The sequence below is a fragment of the Schistocerca piceifrons genome, chromosome 3 (genome assembly GCF_021461385.2).
Source record: "Schistocerca piceifrons isolate TAMUIC-IGC-003096 chromosome 3, iqSchPice1.1, whole genome shotgun sequence".
NCBI lineage: Eukaryota > Metazoa > Arthropoda > Insecta > Orthoptera > Acrididae > Schistocerca > Schistocerca piceifrons.
The window spans coordinates 603,513,265-603,539,940 of record NC_060140.1 but is presented as its reverse complement, the minus strand read 5'-3'; the positions used below and the strand labels follow the sequence as shown (position 1 = coordinate 603,539,940).

General features: G+C 42.3%; 1 protein-coding gene across 1 annotated transcript in view; it reads left to right on the top strand.

Moving 5' to 3' along the window:
• Positions 1-26,676, top strand: part of LOC124788883 — a 437,882-nt gene that overhangs the window by 280,650 nt on the left and 130,556 nt on the right. The window contains exon 6 of the mRNA XM_047256165.1: positions 6,368-7,119. Within this exon, the coding sequence (XP_047112121.1) occupies positions 6,368-7,119 (752 nt within the window). The remainder of the gene's footprint in view (positions 1-6,367; positions 7,120-26,676) is intronic.

The following is a 26,676-nucleotide window of genomic DNA, read 5'->3' as shown; positions in this document are numbered from 1 at the left end:
GAGACGTCAATAAACGAACGGACAGATCATAACTTTGCGAAAATAAAGAAAGTAAATTTTCCACTCGAGGAAGACTTGCACCAGGAACCTCTCGTTCCGCAGCTGCTCACGCTAACCACGGGCCTATCTTGCGCATGGACTACTCAGTTTGTATACTTTGCTTATTTTTTTCATAGTTCAACACAACTTCTTCCTGTTTTCTCGATTGATCTGTGTTCAGTTTTTCAAGGCCTATCCACTGTGCCAACTTATAACTAAATCTGAGGGGAGTGCGATGGGGAGGTTCCCTTGTAAGCACTATGGGACTTAACATCTGAGGTCATCAGTCCCATAGACTTAGAACTACTTTAACGTAACTAACCTAAGAACATCACACACATCCATGCCCGAGGCAGGATTCGAACCTGCGACCGCAGCAGCAGCGTGGTTCCAGACTGAAGCGCCTAGAACCGCTCGGTCACAGCACCGTCCCGCAGGTAGCGCTCATGGTATCTGTGTGTGTGTTTACAACGTCTGGAATTACCTTCACATCGGTACAAGAAGAGTCACGATAACAGCGCACCTGCACGACATATTGGGATGACGCAACACTTTCGGTGATAATGATCGAAGCAGACGAAATGAATTAAAATTTTTGCTGCGCCCGGGACTCGAACCTAAGTCTTTTTGCTTGCTAGGCAGAAATGCTAACCATTACAATTTCGTTGATGTGTGTAATAACTAAAGAGGAGGTGCTGTATAATTCAGGAAAAAAAATTTACGACCAAAATGAATCCTAGAAAGTATGAGTTGACAGTACACATTCTGAGGCAAGAATAAATCGTGAGTTTCGTATTTAAGTGGGGCGATGGGGTGGGGCGATGGGGAACTTTAGAGGGAGGCCAAGGGTTGATTACAGTAAGCAGGTAGGAAAGTGTCAGTTAAGATGAGTGTATCTTATTTCTTGTTATTGCCCCAACTGCCAGAATTTTATGGAACAAGCATACGTTCTTGTATTGGCGACACTGTTACGTCAGAAAGGGGCTAGAGGGTTAGTTTAGAGCTTAGACGCCTACGTGATATGTGGTTCAAATGGCTCTGAGCACTATGCGACTTAACTTCTGAGGTCATCAGTCGCCTAGAACTTAGAACTAATTAAACCTAACTAACCTAAGGACATCACACACATCCATGCCCGAGGCAGGATTCGAACCTGCGACCGTAGCGGTCACGCGGTTCCAGACTGAAGCGCCTAGAACCGCACGCCCACATCGGGTTTCAGAAGTTGTTGTAATATTTTTATACAGAATGTGAGTAAACACCTATTTTGGCAAACATTTTAAGCATACTTCTGGGTATGTAGCCTCATGTGTTTATGAGTAGTGTTCTTGTGCACAGAATGCTGTAACTGTGAATAAAATGACATGCTGTGAATGGGCAGTTACCCACAACCACAGTTTATGCCTCCTATCTTTCCATTCGTTTCTGTTTATGATAATATAACATGTAGCTTATTATTATTATTATTATTATTATTACTGTTATTATTTTTGAGATAATGAGTGGAAATTATAAGAGAATCAATACTCGCCAGTCCTTGGATTCAGAGAGCATGCTAATAACAAGCAAATGGGTTGGCAACGTGCCTCAAAATATTTAGTGTTCCTCAAGCTACTTTAAGAAGACGAGTACAAGCAAGAACAACAAAACTGTAGGAACTAATAAAGGTTTGGATCGATTCCGGCAAAATTGAATGGTCTGCGAGAACTGACATTTGAGTTAGTCAGGAGGAATGAAATTGGCAATGATGATATTGGTGTCGATGATGATAATGATGTTCGTCGTCTATATTTTCGTGACTTATTTAGTCACTCTAACCTAAACATACTCTTGTGTGTTAAGTGCTAGTAAGGGATCACAATAAACGTTCTGGGGTTTCACAAACGGCAAAAATGTTTACATATGACGTTTTCAAATAAATGTGATTATCTATAGTACGTCACTTTACCCAACGATGCTCATGATACGACACTGTGGAAGCTTTCTACAAATACATTATAATCTATACTTACACACGATACTCTAATAAATATTCAGGCAGCTACAAATAAATGTAAACAATAATCTACAACTTTTCTATTAAAGCCGACTGTGAAAAAAAGAATGCTGTGCTGAAAAAAAAGAAGTTTCGTTTTTTTCTCGCAGTCTGTTTTAGATATAATATTAGCACATTTAAACATCATACAAATTGTTTCTCCTAAATATATTCTTCCTCCTTATAACTAATTTGATACAAAAGTCGTATACACAACCATGTACTATTCTGTTGTCTTCCTCTGACAGAAAACAGGAAAGATGTATTTATGGCAAATCAGCGTATGGTTAACAACACAATTGCGGAACTGAAATGTCCGAAAATTTGTAATCCAACCCCTCTGCAGGTTAAAACTATGCGAAATACTTTCACTGCAGCTACTATCCTCACAGATCCATGAACAGGAGAGGTGTCGCATACCCCGTATACCACTGGTCCCAACCAGTTTACCCACTCATTTTATGCGATTTCAATTCCCAATCGAGATTTCGTTGGCAATAAAAATAAACGTGGCTCGAGGTCAGATACAGCGAGGAAGAGAAGATTATATGTAGAGAGAGGGAAGGAGGAGATGTACAGAAAGAGGGGGAAGGATGAGGTGGACAGAGGTAGTGGGAGGAAGAGGTGGACAGACAGAGGGGGAACGGGAGGGAAGAACATTAGGCCGTGTATCCCACTCACATAAATATTTAGCAACTGCGAAGCATTGCTGGGTTCGCTAGTAACCATGTAGGGTAGGGGTCGGCAAGTAGTTTTCAGTGGGGTCCGGATTCAGTGTAAAATTTTTTATGGAGGTCCACAAAAAAAATATTAATTAAAAGGTACTGTTTTTTTATTTTTTTTCAAGTCGAGTTAATTTAAAAAAAGGGTAAACCAAGTAAAACAAGTAGTTCTCAGTTAATATTGTAATATATTCAATGTGAGTAATTACATCGACGGTCTTGAGCCAGTTTTTTAAAGTTCAGTGTACGAGGGGTACAGCAAATGCGAGTATGTCTTCGAGGTGGGCGTCCGTCAACCTTGAATGGTATGTGTTCTTCGAAAAATTCATTTTAGAGAACGGCGATTCGCATATATATGTCTAATCGTACATAGTGGCCTGATTGATAGCTACTTTCTTACAATTTACATATTTTTCTGAAACACGTTTACCCCAAAATTCTTCAGTGGATACAGTTTTATACATTTGCAAAGAAATATCTTCTTGCAAGTCGATTATCTCCACTTGAAGTGAAGACTTTGAAACGCTGAACAACTTAGCAGCCACATCAGTCCATTCTGTCGATGCATCAACTTCATAAGGAAATTTTAGGAATTGAGATAGCTTTCCAATTTCTGCAAAGTCTTGAAATCTTGTAGCAAATTCGTCTCTTGGATCGGACAGAAATCTTAAAAACACTGCAATGCCTTTTTCATGGTTCTCTTTCTTATACTCAAGAATTGTTGGGATCTGAATAAATTCGTGCCTTGCAATATCTTTTACAAAAATATCCAGTTTACGACGAGAAGCAGACACGCTTTGTATCAGAGCACATATTAATTTCCCATTCCCTTCTAACTCTATGTTGAGCGCATTTAAATATATCAGAATATCCTTCAGAAAAGCCACAGCTAGCATTTTGCACTCGTTTGTTATGAACTCTAAGTGCTTCTTTGCTCCCTGCGTATGCAAGATTTGCAAGAAGGAGGTTACTTCTTCCTTTATTATCCAGAAACGTTCAACAACTTGACCTTTACTTAACCAAGGAACATTGTTGTATTGCAGTAAGTCAGAATACGCTGCATCACATTCTGAAAGAAACGTTTTGAACTTTCGGTATTGAAGAGAAGAATGAGATCTCATAAAATTAATCAACTGCACCAAGCTGTCCATTACTTCTTTCAGTGTAGCACTGAGTTTCCCACAAAGGTCAGTCTGATGAATTATACACTGATACGATATTAGACCTGGATTCTGATCCCTGATTTTCTTTACTACACCTTTTTATTTGCCAATCATCGCTTGGGCGCCGTCAGTTGAAAGCGACACTATTTTATCATAACGAATGTTGAAATTATTAATAAATTCGTCAATAGCTTTGAATAAATCTTCTCCTCGAGTGTTACCTTTCAAAGGCAATATTGCGAGAAATTCTTCCCTGAATATCTTATTTTCAATGTCGAAAAATCTCACGAAAATAGATATTTGTTCATCATCATCAATGTCACGTAATTCGTGAAGTGCAATAGCGTAGCATGGTGCCTTTTCCAAAAGTTCAAGCAGAGTGCTCTTAATATCAGCAGCTAAAATTTCCGTTCTTCTTGTTTTAGTTCTTGCCGACATTGGAATACTTTGAATTGCAGCGACAACAGCCTTTTTTTTTCTTCAAAAAGTGCCGAGGCTACTTCCAACATACATTCTTTCATTATTTCAGAATCTGATAATGTTTTTGGTGTTTACTAAGTGTCCAGCACACACTTAATGCTGCTTCTGCCGATTTTTCTTGCTCACTCACGCAGCGAACCAGCAATTTCGTGCTTTTTTCGTAAGAAGTGAGATATTCCTGTAATTTAAATTTAAATTTTATCGTGACAAGTTTACAAAGCAGTTATAGATGTCACATTTATACATTATCTAATAGAATTATATTACCGGTAGTTTTTCTTTACGAGTCTCACTGCCAAGAGAAAAGTTTTTGTGGGATTGCTGATGAGTTGTCTCATAGTGTCGCTTTAAATTGCCACTTTTAATAACAGCGACAGTTTTATTACATATTAAACAAACTGGAACTGCTTGAGGCCTACCAGGCAGCGTAAAACAATATTGTTCAGTCCATTCAGTCAAAAATCTCCCATTTTCAGTGTCCACTTTTCGCCTTTTTAGGAGCCATTATTAATGTAGTTATGTATGTACGAAAAGGTTTTTCACTCGACAAATTGTAAAACAAATCAATAATTGCTCTGCAGCCTGCGTGCGATTGACGAAACGAAGTAAAAACCGACCACCCACTGTGCTCTCTTTGACTAAAACGACAGGTTCGGACTTGTTTAACAAATGAACGAGTGAACAGTGACGCGTGGAGGGAGGCTCTACTCGCCGAGAAAAACAGAATGAAATCGACCGACTCGACTCAATGATTTGCGAATCTACTCGACTATATTTTTACTTTTTAGACACGTTTAGTTACTAAACTACTCAGTACTCGACTAAATTACTAGCCTAGTGCAAACGAGGTGCCGGTATACTTAGTTGGACGTCGGACAGTATTTAAGAATATTTGGCGGTCCGAGGTTCGACCTTCCGCGGTCCGTATACGGACCGAGGTCCGCCTGTTGCCGATCTCTGATGTAGGGTATAATCTAGTTTTATTTCGTGAATCACTGTGTTGTTAATAGTTTTTAGTGTCAACCTGCAAAGAAATGTATCTCATAATTCATAAAAATGTTCCTACAGTACGATTTTTGCCGGCCGGGGTGGCCGAGCGGTTCTAGACGCTACAGTCTGGAACCGCACGACCGCTACGGTCGCAGGTTCGAATCCTGCCTCGGGCATGCATGTGTGTGATGTACTTAGGTTAGTTAGGTTTAAGTAGTTCTAAGTTCTAGGGGACTGATGACCTTAGAAGTTAAGTACCATAGTATACTGACGTGAGGTCTGGAACATGACAGGGAATGAGAATTCAGAAAGCGGAAGAAATTAGTTTGATACTTAACTTTAATCCATTAATGATGAACGTCGCTCTTGACGCTACATGATTCACAATATTATCTGTTTAGAATACCTTCTTGAAGTATTTATAGTAGCTGAATAAGGCGCCTTGCTAGGTCGTAGCAAATGACGTAGCTGAAGGCTATGCTAAACTGTCGTCTCTGTAAATGAGAGCGTATGTAGACAGTGAACTATCGCTAGCAAAGTCGGCTGTACAACTGGGGCGAGTGCTAGGGAGTCTTTCTAGACTAGACCTGCCGTGTGGCAGCGCTCGGTCTGCAATCACTGATAGTGGCGACACGCGGGTCCGACGTATACTAACGGACTACCACCTAGCAAGTGTGGTGTCTGGCGGTGACACCACACATAGTGCTCAGGGACATTTGATTTTTTGAGTACGATTTTTCCCTTTTGGCATGTCATTTTAGGCCACCTTCCCCCACGTTTCGGTAGATAAAACTGCGACGGATAAACTAAAGCTGCAGTAGTTGTCCTCGAATTGAAGGCCTAACGACGACAATATTACGGTGCCGTTTGACTTGTGGTAGGACAAGTGATGGCGTCACCGTAGCGAATGTTAACTGGCGGTCCCGTCCCTCTTACAGAGGCGCCCTCAGGTGGTGGGCGGTACCGCCGCTTGCCTACCCGGCGGGAGGACGAGGACAGCGGCGACGAGGAGTGGTCGACGGCGGCGGCGGAGGCGTCGCGGCGGCGGCTGGCGCTGCAGCGTCTGCGCGCCGGCCTGGGGCTGGCGCTGGGCCGCTCGCGCTCCGAGGCGGCGCTGCTCGACGACGCCGACGCCGACGCCGGCGCCCCGAGCGGCGCCTCGACGCCGGGCGCCAGCTCGCTGGCCCGCCTGCTGGGCGACGACCAGGTGGAGGTGGGCGCGCACACCTACACGCGCCGGCCCGCCTCCTCCTTGCATCTCAACGGCGCCTACGCCGTGCCGGCGGCCAACGGGTTCGCCAACGGTGAAGTCTTCCGGCCCGTGGCCAACGGAGCCCCGTGCCACGTGAGCACCGTCCTGCCGGCAAACGGCCACTCCGACCTCTCTTCGGTCCCTCCCGACTGGAAGAAATTCAGCAGAAATATGGGCGGCAAGTCCCCCGGCGCCGACAGCAGGTTGTCTGTCACCTTTCCCAGGGATCTGTTCGACAGCGTCGACGGGCAGCACAGCGTGCGCGTCATCGACATCAACAACAGCGACGACCGGCTGGCGTATTGCAAGCAGCGCTTCCCCATAGGAGACTCGGACGTCGAGGACGAAGAGGTCACGTCCTCGTCCGAAGGCAGCAGCGAAGAGAGCAGTTCCACCGACATCGACGCCATAGTCGCCGAGTACAAGGAAAAACTACAGGTGCCCATATCTCTTCTTCTAATAGGGGGGTCCACAGTCTGTACGAATTGTCTATAATTTATTCTGATACACTCATGCTCGTAAATTAAGGATAATGCTGATACATGGGGAAACAACGCTCGGAGTATGACCATGCGGTCCATTTGACCTGCGGTCGTCGCACGGTGGCGCTGGCAGCAGTCCACATACACAGAGGTGTGTTGGTGCATGTCAGATTACGGTGCAACGAGTAAGTGTGCAGTCGTTTTCAGACGTGCTAATGGTGACTGTGTGTTGAAAATGGCTCAAAAAACACATTGATGACGTTATGAGGGGTAGAACACTAGGGCGACTGGAGGATGGTCAAACACAGCAGGTCGTAGCACGGGCCCACTGTGTGCCACAACGTATGATCTCAGCATTATGGCAACGATTCCAGCAGACAGGAAACGTGTACATGCGCTACAGTACAGGACGTTCACAGTGTACAACACTACGAGAAGACCGATATCTCACCATCAATGCCACCGTACAGCTACGGAGTGCTGCAGGTAGCCTTGGTCGGGACATTGTCGCAGCCACTGGAACAGTTGTCTCGAGACACACAATCTACAGATGACTAAACAGACATGGTTTATTCGCTGGATACCTGCAAGGTACATTCCACTGACCCCTGGTCACAGGAGAGCCCATAAATCTTGCTGTCAAGAACACAGTTCATGGTCACTGGTACAGGTTATGTTCCCGGACGAGTCCAAGTACAGTCTGAACAATGATTATCGCCGGGTTTTCATCTGGTCCACATACGCAGAGGTGTGTTGGTGCATGCCAGAGTACGGTGCAACGAGTAAGTGTGCAGACGTTTTCAGACGTGCTAATGGTGACTGTGTGTTGAAAATGGCTCAAAGAACACATACTGATGACGTTATGAGGGTTACAATACTAGGGCGACTGGAGGCTGGTCAAACACAGCAGATCGTAGAACGGGCCCTCCGTGTGCCACAACGTGAGATCTCGGGTTTATGGCAACGATTCCAGCAGACAGGAAACGTGTCCAAGCGCTACAGTACGGGACGTCAACAATGAACAACATCACAAGACCGATATCTGACCATCAGTGCCCGCAAGCAGCCACGGAGTACTGCGGGTAGCCTTGCTCGGGACCTTACCGCAGCCACTGGAACAGTTATCTCCAGACACACAGTCTACAGACGGCTGAACAGACATGGTTTATTCGCCTGGAGACATGCAAGGTGCATTCCACTGACCCCTGGTCCCAGGAGAGCCCGTAAAGCCTGGTGTCAAGAACACAGTACATGATCATTGGTTATGTTCACGGACGAGTCCAGGTATAGTCTGATAAGTGATTCTCGCCGGATTTTCATCTGGTGTGAACCAGGAACCAGGTACCAACCCCTTAATGTCCATGAAAGGGACATGTATGGAGGTCGTGGTTTGATGGTGTGGGGTGGGATTACGATTGGTGCACGTACACCCCTGCATGTCTTTGAAGAGGAACTGTAACAGGTCAGGTGTATGGGGACGTCATTTTGCACCAGTATGTCCGCCTTTTCAGGGGTGCAGTGGATCCCACCATCCTCCTGATGGATGGTAACGCACGGCCCCACCGAGCTGCCAAACCTGGAGGGGTACCTTGAAACAGAAGATATCAGACGAATGGAGTGGCCTGCCTGTTCTGCAGACCTAAACCCCATCGAGCACGTCTGGGACGCTCTCGATCGACGTATCGCTGCACGTCTTCAAATCCCTACGACACTTCAGTAGCTCCGACAGGCACTGGTGCGAGAATGGGAGGCTATACCCCAGCAGCTGCTCGACCGCCTGATCCAGAGTATGCAAACCCGTTGTGTGGCCTGTGTACATGTGCTTGCTGATCATATCCCATATTGATGTCGGGGTACATGCGCAGGTAACAGTGGCGTTTTGTAGCACATGTGTTTCGGGACAGTTTTCTCAACTTATCACCAATACCGTGGACTTACAGATCTGTATCGTGTGTGTTCCCTATGTGCCTATGGTATTAGCGCCAGTTTTGTGTAGTGCAACGTTGCGTGGCACCACATTCTGCAGTTATCTTTAATTCATGAGCATGAGTGTATCTCGATTTCGGACTTATGCCGTTCTCAATCATCTGCAAAAGTACAGAGGGAGTATCAGGAAAATATAATGGGTAGACAATAGTATCATCAACAAACTCGGTAATAAGCTAACATGCACATACATACAAAAATTTGATGCCACATAATATACAGCTATAGGTTATGAATAACGGTAACTTATTAGAATTGAATTACTAAGAGTCTAGACTGCAATAAAATACGAGTATTTATTGGCAGTGGTAACCGATTTAGGTCAAATTACGACCATCCAGAGACCATATTACACCACGATACCTGCACCTTCACCGCCAGCACCTGCCATCATGGTGTAATACTTTCTGAAACCAGTTACTGTTTCTAACACAATATTTTAGTGCCGTCAGGACTGTTTTTAATTCTGTTTTAAAGTACTCTATCAAGATCGCTGATATTCCCCACGCGAAAAGTTCTCAAAAATTAATACCGCGCAGGGTCGCCGCGCCTAGGGCGCCTTGCCACAGTTTGCGCGGCTCCCCCCGTCGGAGGTTCGAGTGCTCTCTCGGGCATCGGTGTGTGCGTTGTTCTTAGCATAAGTTAGTTTAAGTTAGATGAAGTAGGGGCCGATGGCCTCAGCAGTTTGGCCCCATAGGAACTTCCCACAAATTTCCAGTTTTTTCATAAATTATTGTCCCCTATTATTGTTGTGTGCTGCCGCTTTATAGCTTATGAATCATCGTGTTCCGCGGCATACTAGTCGATTCATAAAATTTTGGGAATTCAGTAGTAAATAAACTCTGTCTATTGTTAGCGGTTGAGTGGGTCACCGCCGAAATATTGTCAGTTGACAGTTTTAGCCATGTCGACAGCTTCAGGCTGCCAACTGCTTGATTGCTTGCTCCGACATTCAGAGCTACGAGGACACCACCGGCGGGTGAAAACACGAATACAAACCAGACGCCGGTTACGCTCCGTACTCCACCCACTACTACACCGGTGGACGCGTCCTCCAGTCACTTCAACTTTATTGACTTGCTATTCAAAAGGATGACGATGAAAATACTTTTCTTAACCCTTTAAGTGACAAAGGATTTTTTTCCATCATTACAAGTAAACACATGTCAACTCACTTCCAGCACGCTGGATGAAAACAGGCAGCAACTTACTATGATTCAATGAGGTTACGAAACGGTGAGGGTTGCACAGAAGTTTGTTTCTATTTAAACGGCGCTCAGTTTCAAACTTAAGTCCATTATAAAACCATCCACATTGTGGTATTGTGGTAGGACTTAATCTGGATGACTTGATAATGGACTCAGGTCCGAGAATGGTCGCCATTTACATCGAAACAAACCCCTGTGCAACTTCGACACTTTTGTAATTTTATTGAAACTCGTGTCAGTTTGTAATCTTTGGACTAATAATGAATAAACATACTCAATTTTTTATGTGTTTTTGAGCATACCATAAAGCATAGAGTGGTAAATATTTGTACCAATGAGCCAGGAGAAAAACAATTAGACATGTTAAGTCCAGTTATTTACAGTAGTATTAACGGGATGTTTCAAAGTCTTTGCGCCAAACGGCTAGTGATAGCTCACACTCTCACACTATGGACAACTACTTTTGTTAGAGCCAAAATGTTCGCCGATGCTTTCCGGTGACGCTAGACGTCGTTTTAGACTGGTTGTGCCCTTGAAAGGCGCCATGGTGTAGGCATACCGCGCCGTTCATGTGCAATGTGTATTGCCTATCACACAGGCATCTGTTCCATGTGAAAGGCGATAGACCTAGCAAAATTTAAGTTCCTAAATGTTTACTCGTTTCCGTAAACTGTAGCTATAAAGTTTATTTCATGTCGGGATCTGTCATTTTTAAGCCTATTGTAACTTCCTACCGAGGTACGGCTTAAACTTTTGTATAATCTGCATTATCAAAAACCCGTAGAGTCATATTTCCAGCGTTGTGATGGCTGTGTAGGCACGTACCGAAAGCCAATAAAAAATGAAATTAATGATATAATAAAATAGGTTCCTGATTTACTTCTAAAATACCTTTCTCCGCTTACAGACATTCACACTTATTTTCTCGTTAAAAATCGCTCTATCAGTATGTAGGGGTTGGTAGCATGCTGCATACTTGGTTAGCAGACCCTGCTAGTTCGGCGACGTTTCATTGTTCCAGCGCCCGCAAATTCAATAAAAAGAAGACTAGCGTCACTGAGAAGATTCAGCAACATTTTGTGTGCAGTATAAATTGTTTTCAGTGACATGATTTATGACCCCTAGACGTTTGTCGCAAAGACTTTGAAAGTTCCCGTCTATTTACCGCTGTCCATTAAACTGTTAAGTTTGTGGACGTCTGACAGTCTGCCAAAGTGTGCAGCTAGATCCCGGAAGAAATCGTCAGCAAAAAGGCCGAAACGTCGGAATTGGCTGTACAGTCTTTAGGTCAGACACCAACTGGAAACGATGACGTAGCACCAAGACCCAAGAACTTCTGACTGCGGCCACGAAAGTCGACGGTGTTGTGTATTTTAACACTACCATTCTTTACATGTTTCGATTCATGCCATCCCCAGACGCATCCTCGCCAGATGTCCTGCACAGCTTGTTCTCTGTCTTTTGTCGAATTTAACGGCACCTTTACGTTGCACAAAACTTCTTTAAATTCGTAACTACGTTTTTTATTTTCTTAAGTCCATAGCGGGGTTGCGTCAGAAGTTCACGGGTTGTTTATGTGCTCTTCTGTCATGGCGCACGCATCACACATCGCACAAGGGAGAAGTACATTTTTAATTTTGTTGTTCATCGGTTAATAACTAGCTCCACACACCTACCTATACTCGTTTCCCGGAAGAACTCAAACAATACTGTTTACTTGATTGCATCAACTTTCCAGCGTCGCTTTCTTATCGAATATCCTCAGGTGTAGATCTCCAACTCTGAAGAGAAAATCCCGGAAAAATTTATTAATTTCTACTCTATAATCTGTTCTGTCTTCTGGATAATAATAACCTACCGCAAAAGTAAACTTTGTGTGGCGCGAAGTTTCTAATTACCAGTCTTTGCGCCATTGTCCTGGACTAAATACCAAACCCTCTCCGCAATGTCTCAAGAAGTGAAGGACTGTGATACTTCTGATGGTGATCCATCTGAGGGGAGATGTCAAGCTCGGCGGGAGTAGTGGGCACCAGGTTTCACCTTCTCCCTTCCACTCATCCATGACAACACAAACCCAACATTACACTGTACGAGCACTCCGCACAACACAGACACACACCTGACATTTCACGTCGGAGGAAGGCGACGGAAAACCATCTCCACGAGGACCTTGCCATGAATGGTGGTAGGATTCCTGCATCTGCTCCCCCTGCGCTCATTCCCTGAGTATGAGAAATTAACAATAAAGGAATATTCCAGATTTAGAAGCAGGGAGAATGACAGGGAAGATCTTAAACATTTTTTAGAATAACGTCACATTTTTGAAGCCAGTATTAACATCCAGTCATCTTTAATAAAACAGTTTTTAAGCAGTACGTGACACATGTCAGTTTACACTATCTCATTAAAACAGGAGGAACAGCGAGAAGCTAACCTTGTCTTCAGGCCCATGATTGACTGAGATGGGTTTTGCTACTGCCATCATCTGGTGTGTGGGTAAATGCAGTGCCGGTAACTGCGTAATGCCGACGGCTCTAAAAGAGTTGTGTGTACTGCAAAGTTTCGTTGTTGTTGTGGCCTTCAGTCGAAAGACTCGTTTTTCTCAGCTCTGCAAGCTAGTTTATCCTGTACAAATCTCTTCATCTCTGTGAATTTACCGCAACCTACACTAAAGAGCCATGGAAACTGGTACATCAGCCTAATATTGTGTAGGGACACCACGAGCACGCAAAAGTGCCGCAACACGACTTGGCATGGTCTCGACTAATGTCTGACGTAGTGCTGGAGGGAACTGACATCATTAATCCTCAAGAACTGTCCATAAATACGTAAGAGTATAAGGGCGTGGAGATCTCTTCTGAATAGCACGCTGCAACGCATCCCAGATATTCTCAGTAATGTCCATGCCTGGGGAGTTTTATTGCCAGAGGAAGTGCTTAAACAAAAGAAGAATGTTTCTGGAGCCACTCTGTAGCAATTCAGTACGTGTGGGGTGTCGCATTGTCCTGCTACAATTGCTCAAGTCCGTCGGAATGCACAATGGACATGAGTGGATGCAGGTGACCAGACAGAAAGCTTACGTACGTGTCACCTGTCAGATTCATATCTAGACGTATCAGGGGTCACATATCTCTCCAACTGCGCGCACCACATATCCTTAAAGAGCCTCCACCAGCTTGAACAGTCCCCTGCTGACATGCAGGGTCCATGGATTCATGAGGTTCTCTCCATACCCGTACACGTCCTTACACTTGATACAATTTGAAACGAGACTCGTCCGACCAGGAAATGTGTTTCGAGTCACCAACAGTCCATTGTCGGTGTTGACGGTCCCAAGTGAGACGTAAAGCTTTGTGTCGGGCAGTCAGCAAGGGTACACGACTGGTCCTTCGGCTCCCATGATGTTTGCGTTGAATGGATCGCACGCTGACACTTGTTGATGGCCCAGCATTGAAATCTGCAGCAGGTGTTGCACTTCTGTCACGTTGAACGATTCTCTTCAGTCACTGTTGGTCCCGTTCTTGCAGGATCTTTTTCCGGCCGCAGCGATATCGGAGATTTGATGTTTTACCAGATTCCTGATATTCACAGTACATTCGTCAAATGGTCGTACTGGAAAATCCCCACTTCATCGCTACCTCGGAGATGCTGTGTCTCATCGCTCGTGCGCCGACTGTAACACCACGTTTAAACTCACTTAAATCTTGGTAATCTACCATTGTAGCAGCAGTAACGGATCTGACAACTGCGACAGACACTTGTTGTCCTATACAGGCGTTGCCGACCGCAGCGCCGTATTCTGCCTGTTTGACATATCTCTGTATTTGAATGCGGATGCCTATACCAGTTTCCGCTACGGTCGCAGGTTCGAATCCTGCCTCGGGCATGGATGTTTGTGATGTCCTTAGGTTAGTTAGGTTTAACTAGTTCTAAGTTCTAGGGGACTAATGACCTCAGCAGTTGAGTCCCACAGTGCTCAGAGCCACCACAGCCTATACCAGTTTCTTCGGCGCTTCACTGTATATCCTTTTCAGTATGTTGACTGTATTCAAGCCTTCGTCTCCTTCAACAATTTTTCATCTCCACCCCTCTTCTTTTCATTGCCAACCGGAAAATTCCTTGATTCTCCAGGCTGTGTCCTATCAACCTGTCCTTTCTTGTAGTCAAATTGTGCTGTACATCTGTACATTTATTTTCCCATTTCGATTCAGTATCTTCTCATTTTTTGTTCGATATTCGCATCTAATCTTCAGCATTCTTGTGTAGCACCTTATTCCAGAACCTTCTATTTTCTTCTTCTTTGAATTGTCTGTGGTCAACGGTTCAGTTCCATGCAGTACTCTGGACCAATACCTTTAGAAAAGACTTCCGACCACGTAAACTTACATTAAATGTTAAGAGGTACCTGTCTTCCAAGAAAAACTGTTGTTGCTACTGCCAGTCTACGTTTTACATATTCCCTACTTCGGCCATCACCAAATAGCATAACTCAACTGCTTCTTTTAACATTTCATTAATTTAGTTTATAGATGTTCACCTTATAATCTCTTTTCGACACGTTATCTATCACCGAGCGATGTGGCGCAGTGGTTAGACACTGGACTCGCATTCGGGAGAACGACGGTTCAATCCTGCGTCCGGCCATCCAGATTTAGGTTTTCCGTGATTTCCCAAAATGGCTCCAGGCAAATGCCGGGATGGTTCCTTTGAAAGGGCACGGCCGACTTCCTTCCCCGTCCTTCTCTAATCCGATGAGACCGATGACCTTGCTGTTTGGTCTCTTCCCCCAAACAATCCAACCACCCAACCGTTATCTATCCCGTCCAATTGCTCTTCGAGGTCTTTTGCCTCCCTGACATTTTTGCAGTGTCATGAGCAAAACGAAAAGTTTTTATTTCTTCTCCATAGTTTCCTTCGCAACTTGCTCAATGCACAGACTGAAAAATATCTGAGGTAAGTTACAACTCTGTCTCACTCCCTTCTTAACCACTACTTTCCTTTCATTTCTTTGATTCTTCTAACTACAGTGTGTTTTCTGTATAAGTTGTAAATAATAATTCGTTCGCTGTATTTTAATCCCATTACATTCAAAATGTTTAAGAGTGTAGTCCACTTTAAACTGTCAAAAGCTTTCTCAAATACCTTTCTTTAATCTATATTCTAAGACAAGATGCAGTGTCAATAGGCCGGTCTCTATCAAATTCTCCAATATTTTCCAGATAATTCAAATCAATATTTTGCAACCATGAACTATTATTCTGAACACTCGGTAGTATTCTCACCAGTTAGTACTCGTGCTCTTTGGAACTGGAATGTTTCGTATGAGCTGAAGAGGCACCAGAGGTGCCGCTAATTTGACTGAGATTCCAGTCACCATTAAGCATAGGTTTCGTCTCTCCTTTCCTTTACGGCGACTTCTGGGGATAGAGCGCCAGCGCACTGCTGCGATTAAACCTTGTCGTGTCCAGAGATGAACACAGAGGGAACAGCCAGAGAGATCACTGCATCATGTACGATCCTACATTTCATGTCTTCTACATTCCCGTCGTTGATGTTATAACATTGTAGTGAATTCAGCCGTGTCCAAGTTAAGTTCCTTGATGTGTAAATTCGTAGCCGTCATAATCACATGGCTGATCTTTACTACGATCAGAGTGTTTCCCAAATGACACAACTGTAAAAGATCAGCTTATTATTTATCTACAATTTCTGCTAACTCAGTTTTAGGGTGGGGACAAGTATTATGCAAAGAATTACAAAATTCACACTAATTGTTTCTTGGAGTAGTCTACTAATATCATAATGAAAGGCTAAATATTGTTCGCTCTCCACCGGATTTCATTTGAACCGTTTGCTGCAGAAAGGCAACATGTCCACATTTCCTACTTTTATAGTAGAGACAAGAAATTGAATAAAACCTGTTTAATGCATTTTATCTCCTGAAGTGTATTTCTGTTTTCTTGATGTAGATATGAGGTAATGGGGATGAGGTGGAGGACTCCGTTGGAGTTGCGCGTGTTTCCTTTCGGCAGCACACTGAATTTTCAAATTAATTTTAGGGTTACGTTGCTTGTTTCAAAATATTCGTAGAATTGTACATATAAATGTCTGTTTTTGTAATGAACATTGTTTGTTACATACTTCTGAATAATATTTGTTATTTTGTATATCTATATCAAGAAATGCTGTTGCTGCGGTCACTAGGTGACTGAATTCCAAAATTGCATCTTGTCTAGAGGGATACAGACCGAACCTTTCTTGATGTCATCCATTTTGTTGTTATTTATAGACAATGGAGATACGTGGCCATTCTTTGAAGGGACTTCGACAGATTGTGCAGCTTTTCTTAGCAAAAAGTGTCCACCGTCAAGCCAGAAATATTCGTGTTCCACTTAACGTTTCGCGGATTTCCAGCTGATAACGTTATCTCATTGCATTTTGAAACAGGTGGCAAGGACCAACTTTACCGTACGAATCATTGCTTAGGCAGGTTCTTTCACAGAATTTAGACCACAAGGAACTGTACTCGATAATAGAATCCACCTTCATTTGAACAATGGAAAACTTGTTAGCGTTTTTTGAAAATGTTATATGAGTTCAAAAACGTCATCCACTGTGTAGTATCTTTCCTCCTTCCATCAACATGTCGAGGATTGCCGGCCGCTGTGGCCGAGCGGTTCCAGGCGCTTCAGTCCAGAACTGCGCTGATGCTATGGTCGCAGGCTCGAATCCTGCCTCGGGCATGGATGTGTGTGATGTCCTTAGGTTAGTTAGGCTTCAGCAGTTCTAAGCCTAGACGCCTGATGACCTCAGATGTTAAGTCCCATAGTGCTTAGAGCCATTTGAACCATTTGTCCCGGATTAGTTCACTATTTACAGTAAATGGAAAATTGACAGCGTGGCCAGAGTCGTGTTACTATGCAAACTGGTTTCCTTTTTGCGGTAAACAATGCATTGATTCATTCAGAATCATAATCGACAAATAACCAAAATTATAAATTTCAGACTAGTTGCTTTTCTGCCGTAAGCTCTTCTTTTATACATAGAATTTTAAATACTAAATTGTCTTGAGATGGCCAGATAGAGGCCAGTTCATAGTCAGCAACTGCGACAGTTTGTTTAATAACGTTATTGCCACATCTCATCTTACGACTTTTTCAGTCGTCTAGAGCAGTTTGTTGAGATCTGATACGAAGAGGATAACGACCAAAACTGTGTTCCTAACTAGCACGCTTAGTCGTAGCTTTTCACTACAGCTTCTCTTGTCGCGGTGAAAGAGATTAATGTATGGTTAGTTTAATTAATGTCGTGGTTACAAATAAGAATATGAAAAAAAATTCCCATCCTTAGCACGTACAGTGGGTGTGACATCGCCGCTACTCGACACGGTTGGTATGGCTGTTACACAGGCCGACGGTGACTCGGTAACGACCGGGGTAGAACAGAGCTCCGTTGAGTGGAACGACCTCGCCGTGCAAATTGAACTACAGGCTGTGGAGTGTCCGAACCCACAGAGATACGCGCAGGGCGATATAATCAGCTCGCGGCTAACGACTGACCATACAGACAACTCTCGGCACGAGCTCAAAGTTAGGTCCGTTGCGGGTTAACTCTGCAGGAGCAACTGGCCCCACAGAACATTATAATAACAGAAGAGCAAGGCCCATGTTACGATACGAAAGCAGAGACCGACGGTGGCGCTGCGAGCGGCCTAGCAGTGAACTTTCAATTCGGAAACGTATGGCGAGATAATCTGTATTTTTGTGTTGCAAAACACTACTGGCTAGATGATATTTCTCATTTACGCTTTATGGTTGGTTTGGTGGTAAAGTGTACTTATTTGTAAAACCAAATATTGGAATTTCGACCATATTCATGTTGTTGTCGTTATTGTTATTGTTGTTGTTGTGGTCTTAAGTCCTGAGACTGGTTTGATGCAGCTCTCCATGCTACCCTACCCTGTGGAAGCTTCTTCATCTCCCAGTACCTACTGCAATCTACATCCTTCTGAATCTGCTTAGTGTATTCATCTCTTGGTCTCCCTCTTCGATTTTTACCCTCCACGCTGCCCTCCAATGCTAAATTTGTGATCCCTTGATGCCTCAGAACATGTCCTATTAACCGGTCCCTCCTTTTTGTCAAGTTGTGCCACGAACTCCTCTTCTCCCCAGTTCTATTCAATACCTCCTCATTAGTTATGTGATCTACCCACCTAATCATCAACATTCTTCTGTAGCACCACATTTCGAAAGCGTCTATTCTCTTTTTGTCCAAACTATTTATCGTCCACGTTTCACTTTCATACATGGCTACACTCCATACAAATACTTTCAGAAACGACTACCTGACACTTAAATCTATACTCGATGTTAACAAATTTCTCTTCTTCAGAAACGCTTTCCTTGACATTGCCAGTCTACATTTTATATCTTCTCTACTTCGACCATCATCAGTTATTTTGCTCCCCAAATAGCAAAACTCCTTTACTACTTTAAGTGTCTCAATTCCTAATCTAATTTCCTCAGCATCACCCGACTTAATTCGACTTCATTGCATTATCCTCGTTTTGCTTTTGTTGATGTTCATCTTATATCCGCCTTTCAAGACACTGTCCATTCCGTTCAACTGTTCTTCCAAGTCCTTTGCTGTCTCTGACAGAATTACAATGTCATCGGCGAACCTCAAAGTTTTTATTTCTTCTCCATGGATTTTAATACCTACTCCGAATGTTTCTTTTGTTTCCTTTCGTGCTTGCTCAATATACAGATTGAATAATATCGGGGAGAGGCTACAACCCTGTCTCTCTCCCTTCCCAACCACTGCTTCCCTTTCATGTCCCTCGACTCTTATAACTGCCATCTGGTTTCTGTACAAATTGTAAATAGCCTTTCGCTTCCTGTATTTTACCCCTGACACCTTTAGATTTTGAAAGAGAGTATTCCAGTCAACATTGTCAAAAGCTTTCTCTAAATCTACGAATGCTAGAAACAAAGGATTGCCTTTCCTTAATCTTTCTTCTAAGATAAGTCGTAAGATCAGTATTGCCTCACGTGTTCCAATATTTCTACGAAATCCAAACTGATCTTCCACGAGGTCGGCTTCTACCAGTTTTTCCATTCGTCTGTAAAGAATTCGTGTTAGCATTTTGCAGCTGTGACTTATTAAACTGATAGTTCGGTAATTTTCACATCTGTCAACACCTGCTTTCCTTGGGATTGGAATTATTATATTCTTCTCGAAGTCTGAGGGTATTTCGCCTGTCTCATACATCTTGAACACCAGATGGTAGAGTTTTGTCAGGACTGGCTCTCCCAAGGCCGTCAGTAGTTCTAATGGAATGTTATCTACTCCCGGGACCTTGTTTCGACTCAGGTCTTTCAGTGCTCTGTCAAACTCTTCACGCAGTACCATATATCCCATTTCATCTTCATCTACATCCTCTTCCATTTCCATAATATTGTCCTCAAGTACATCGCCCTTGTATAGACCCTCTATATACTCCTTTCACCTTTCCGCTTTCCCCTCTTTGCTTAGAACTGGGTTTCCATCTGAGCTCTTGATATTCATACAAGTGACTCTCTTTTCTCCAAAGATCTCTTTAATTTTCCTGTAGGCAGTATCTATCTTACCCCTAGTGAGATAAGCCTCTACATCCTTACATTTGTCCTCTAGCCATCCCTGCTTAGCCATTTTGCACTTCCTGTCGATCTCATTTTTTAGACGTCTGTATTCCTTTTTACCTGCTTCATTTACTGCATTTTTATATTTTCTCCTTTCTTCAGTTAAATGCAATATTTTTTCTGTTACCCAAGGATTTCTACTAGCCCTCGTCTTTTTACCTACTTATCCTCTGTTGCCTTCAGTACTACATCCCTCAGAGCTACCCATTCTTCTTCTACCGTACTTCTCTCCCCCATTCCTGTCAATTGTTCCCTTATGCTCTCCCTGAAACGCTGTACAACCTCTGGTTTAGTCAGTTTATCCAGGTCCCATCTCCTTAAATTCCCACCTTTTTGCAGTTTCTTCAGTTTTATTCTACAGTTCATAACCAGTAGATTGTAGTCAGAGTCCACATCTGCCCCTGCAAATGTCTTACAATTTAAAACTCAGTTCCTAAATCTCTGTCTTACCATTATATAATCTATCTGATACCTTCTATTATCTCCAGGATTCTTCCATGTATACAACCTTCTTTCATGATTCTTGAACCAAGTGTTAGCTATGATTAAATTATGCTCTGTGCAAAACTCTACCAGGCGGCTTCCTCTTTCATTCCCTAGCCCCAATCCATATTCACCTACTATGTTTCCTTCTCTCCCTTTTTCTACTCTCAAATTCCAGTCACCCTTGACTATTAAATTTTCGTCTCCCTTCACTACCTGAATAATTTCTTTTATCTCATCATACATTTCATCAATTTCTTCATCATCTGCAGAGCTAGTTGGCATATAAACTTGTACTACTGTAGTACGCGTGGTGTCTATCTTGGCCACAATAATGCGTTCCCTATGCTGTTTGTAGTAGCTTACCCGCACTCCTATTTTTGTATTCATTATTAAACCTACTCCTGCATTACCCCTATTTGATTTTGTATTTATAACCCTGTATTCACCTGACCAAACGTCTTGTTCCTCCTGCCACCGAACTTCACTAGTTCCCAATATATCTAACTTTCACCTATCCATTTCCCTTTTTAAATTTTCTATCCTACCTGCTCGATTAAGGGATCTCACATTCCACGCTCCGATCCGTAGAACGCCAGTTTTCTTTTTCCTGATAATGACGTCCTCTTGAGTAGTCCCCGCCCGGAGATCCGAATGGGGGATTATTTTATCTCCGGAAAATTTTACCCAGGAGGACGCCATCATCATTTAACCATACAGTAAAGCTGCATGCCCCCGGGAAAAATTACGGCTGTAGTTTCCCCTTGTTTTCAGTCGTTCGCAGTGCCAGCACGGCAAGGCCGTTTTGGTTAGTGTTACAAGGGCAGATCAGTCAATCATCCAGACTGTTGCCCCTGCAACTACTGAAAAGGCTGCTGCCCCTCTTCGGGAATCACACGTTTGTCTGGCCTCTCAATAGATACCCCTACGGTACGGCCATCTGTATCGCTGAGGCACGCAAGCCTCCCCACCAACGGCAAGGTCCATGGTTCATGGGAGGGGATATTCATGTTACCAAATGGAAATTATGTTCCTGATTCAGCACTTTCTCGTGCGTATGACACTCTTCGAATTACATTGTAATTATGTTGTTCGTATTCTGCTTAATTTTTGCTCTCGTTCGTAATACTGGATGGGATAAATGATTCCATATTTTTGTTTCATATGAAACAGGAACTGGTTTCGTTGCATGATACTCTATGGATTCATGCTTATTTGTTATTGCTTACGAATCCGCGTGTAAACTGCTAGATTCAAGTGCATTGTTAGAATAATGCTCGTATTCTACGTTATTTTTGTTCACATCCGTTTTACATGCTCGAGCATTTAATGGAGACCACCGACAGTTCCGTCTAAAATGTAATGTACTTTTCAAAAACGCGTGAAAGCATTTGCATAACTACTCCCGAATTTTTAGCGTTTGCAAGAAAGAATGCTGTAGTCACCCAAAACACTAAGCGCATTCTTTTCCACATCTACATCTGTACTCTGGAAGCCACTGTGAAATGCATGGTACTCAGTGACAAGAAGCAACAGCATTCAAATCAGAATTACATACCCATCCAGTGACAAGATGCAACAAAGGTGAATACCAATACTGTCAGAGCCTGCTAACGTGTAGTTCTCCATTATATGCGATAAATACAGAAAACAGATGCAAACAAAAGTAAAGTAGAGTGGTTCCCAACCTTTCTTAGACCATTACCACTGAGTGCAATCAGATATCAGCTAGTACTTCGTCCTCCCATCCCCACCCCTCTGCCATCTGTTGCCCCCTTTCCACATTATCACCAATTTTAACACCTAACTAAACTGTAGAATGAAAGACTTTTCTTGGAGCACATTTATTTTTAAAATAATGAAAGATACATGATATTTAGTGTGTGTGTACGTGTGTGTGTGTGTGTGGGTGGGTGGGTGGGTAGGTGGGTGGGTGGGTGGGTGTTTCAGAATGAATGACGAAGGAATTAGTGGTACATCGCAAGTGCTACCCACAACTCCTTTTCAGAAAAGAAAGCTAACTGTCGACAGTGAGGTTACACACTTGTTACAAAATATGCTTCCATTGCGTTACCCCTCATCATTGCGGCACTTCCTTGGCCTGCGCACTGCAACCCCATTTAAAATAAAAACAAGTTCAGATGCTTGTACTGCACTTACTGTTCGTAAATCACTTCATTGCTGCACTCTTTACTTCTGAACAGGCAAAATTTGGACTACTTCAGACTGTTAATGCTTTGTGTCTAACCACTCAAAAAAATAATAGTAGTAATACTAATAATAAAATTGTGTACAGCCCTATAGTAGCCCTTATGTAGTTACTGCTGTGTCGTGTTGTCAATTAATTCATTTATCTGTTTCAAAGTGAGTAATGAAGTAATTTCTGGAGTACTGCAGGTAATATTTACAACCTGAAGAAGAACTTTTCCGAGATATTCAGCATTTGTTAGGTATAAGTCTCTATTTTATCGTCAGCAATGTACAGGACAAAACACAACATATGTGTGTAGTGGATGCACTATGTGAGGAACCTGTAACCTCCACCACATTAATGCTACTAACTGAGAAAAGGTAACTATTGATAACTCATATAATCAGTGTCAGAGTCTTACAAGCTGTGATAATAGTAATGATCTTTTGAAAATAATTTAGTTTCGTGCCTGAAACAGAATCGAATCCTTTAGTTTTTATCCCTGTGCCAATTTCACTTTACTCCTCATGGGATAGTTACCCCCAGGTTGGGAACCACTGATGTAGACAAAAGGCAATATACTTACGATGAATTTAAATCGAGCAGTTCACAGACATATTCGTAAGCAAATACAAATATACATAAGTCACTTATTTTGAGTAGTGATTACTATTTATCGTCTACTTGCGTGCTGTTGCAGTCTCGCTCACGTCACTGTCGGCAGCCGATGTCGCTGTCTCGAAAAACTCCTGCTCAGTTCTCCGACGCGTTGCGTCACTCCCTCTGCAGATGTGCTCGTGTGTCTCGTAGTCGCGAAGCGTCGATCCGCCGTTGCAGTCGTTGTAACGTCGAGTCCCGCACGTTGTGCGCCAAATAATGTGGCGCTGTTCTCTCTCGGCTCGATGGTGGTGGGTGCCCCAATCCGTAACTATATTTAAAAAAAAAAAAAAAAAAAATTGCTCGATTGAGTTTGGTTATTTTCAGATACTGTATCTGGAAACTGGTATCAATATCTTGATGAAGCAGCACGCCGAAGTGTCTACGCCGCCCGTGCTTGTAATGAAAGCAATTGTGTTCGTTGTCAAATATAGGGACTCCATTGATCTGAAATAACCAAAAGTCCCTTGCGTGTTCGCGACAGACCCTTCAGTTTACGCGAACTTGCTGACTATAGTTCTTACGCCCAATTTGAGAATGGTCATTTAAACGTTAGAAAATAGTCTCTTGAATCATCATTCCATTACCCAAGCCAAGGCCCCATTATGAATTTTACGAGGATATTAAGTTATTAAATATTATTCCGTCGTCAAGGCGTCGCTACGTCGCGTATTCAACAACTGCACGACGTAACGCCAGAGATAACATACCCTTGAGTAATGTTCAAAATGCGTCGTAATTTTGGTGTAAAGTTATTGTTGTTCACATTTAAATTATCACTAATTCACTTAACGCTTTTATGTTATCCGAAGATTCAATCAATTGCACAAATATGCTTTAAATGTCCATTAAAAGTTGTTGGCGACACGAAGAAGTAAAGATGAATTAAGGTTTATTGTCTTTCTAATTATTGTTTGTTCCTACGTTGAGCACACACACCGATATGTCATTCAGGGAATTGCATATGTTAACATCAGTAATCCTGACCTTGACGTCGACTTTTGACAACATGGCGAAATTGTAATTTCTTCGTGATTGAGTTTTGTTGTAGCCTACTCAAGTATAATAATCGAGTTTATGAGGGCGATCAGTCTCTTTCTGTGTCCTTTGATGTTCGTGGCTATTAAGTATCACGTAGGCTAAGTCCCATCACAAATCGGTAATCACACGATTCAGTTTTCTGTCACATACATCAAAACCTCGTTATTTGTCCGGAAGGTAAAGATGATCCTACTTCAGTCCGACTTCTGACTAATATTTCCAGTCTATATCGTAAAACTTTAATCTTCAAATCAGTTTTAAAACAATCTAGTAGCGCTTAATATATATGCAGTAATTACTTGTGATTTAAATTATCACAGTCAGAATTACAGGTAAACAAATAAAATGGAAAGTCAATATAATCGAATTTCTGTAGTAGATATTTAAGAAAAATACGTATGAGTATACATTAAATTCCTTTATATATGTTATAAGGAACTTGAGCTCTAGTTAACATAAGTTGGCGTTAGTAAAGAATACCATTTCTTATTACTGCCTAGTCAGTTCAGTTTTCATAACTTATTACACATTTAATCACTGAGTATAGGATTAGCGGTTATCACAAATACTTCCTTTTCATTACAGTACAAATATTTCATTTCTCAAAAATCATAATATTTTTACATTATGATCATCAAACAGAAAATAGCAAGCTGCATCACAAGCTCAACATTGTGAGATGTCAAATGTCAGGTTGTCTGTGTGTGGAGTCAGAATTGTATGGTCATACTTAGTTAATCAAAACAGCAAAATAAATACAGCATTCAAAAGACATATTCTACAAAGCTTATGACATAACTTGCTCTAAGATACAAAACAAAAAAGATTTATTCTCAAACTGTTCAATACTAGCTGCAAGAAATGGTTCATTAACCGAGAATGAAGCAAGTAACTTCTCTTCAGCTTCAGTATTGCTTAATGCCAAGAGAAAATGTCATCATCGTACAATCATTAACTTAACTTGTTAGAATCGGTACTGCATCACTACTGTAGCAGAACCTACGTAGAGAAATTCTGAAATAAAATTGTTTAAACAGACATGCACAGTAACTCATTTTACACAGTTCTTTAGAATACTACAAGCTGAAAAGGTAAAAGCTGCCAAAATACAAGTCATGGAGCAATGTTTTTAACACGACTGGGTACTTCTGGACTATCTAGTTCTCCATAACAGACCAGTGCAACACTGGCATTGTTACAATGTAACTCGCTCGCTATGTACGTTACACTCCGATCTGAAAATGTTGTTTACTTCATACAAATGCATACAGTTCTGTTTTTATCTATTACTTCTGCAATAGAGACAAATTCAATTATGATCATGCCACACATACAAAATGAAGTACAGTAAGTGTAGACTGTAAGAAATAAACAAAATTTTTTCACTGAGACAATTTCATTCCACAGCTTCGAAAAGCTAGAATATTCATCTCACAGGTATATCACATAACGCAGCAGCAGAAAAAAAAAGTCTTTGGGAAATCGTTCATGCTCTTTACTCGATAGATACATCCAAATATACACTCTCATCTCCAAATAGGTAAAAATAAAATGGCTTCTGTAAGCGCTGGTGGTTCGTACAGGTAAAAGTTTCGTGTTTTGTTGAGTTTACGATGTATATAGCAGATATTATTCGTGTCTCAAACTGTAATTCGCGTTCTTTCCATAATCGATAGTTTCTTATGTGTCATAATACATCTCGTCAGTCACAACAAAGCTTCAACAATACTGTCCTCTCAGAAATCGTTTCGTGACAAAATAAATCACTCTTGAAAGCATCACTGTGACTCTGCCTTCGAACAAAGTATCCACAAACAGAATCTCCGTGTATCTATTACAGCTGTGAGTTGGCTTTTTTAAAGAGTGAACATTTCTTACCTTGTCCTGTTCCACAAACAGCTGCAAAAAATGCTTCCTCACTAACTCATATATAATGCCTCATGTGTCTTCCTCAGACCAACATATTTCATTAACTTTCAGCATAATGTCCCATAAATCATAATCCACTTCACGTAATATTCCATAACTACAACATAATAAACCATAGGTGCAACATGATAAATCATAATAATATGCTCAGCTTCACATGGCAGTCCTTAAACAAAATTCTTCCTCACATTCCATGTCCGTATCGTGCAGTATTCCATAGGTTCATCATGTGTATACATACAACTATGAAGTAATCACTCTTTGAGATACTCCATAAATAGCAGAATAGGCATCAGTCATAAATGTTCCTAGTTAAGCTACTGCCCATCAGAAATAGC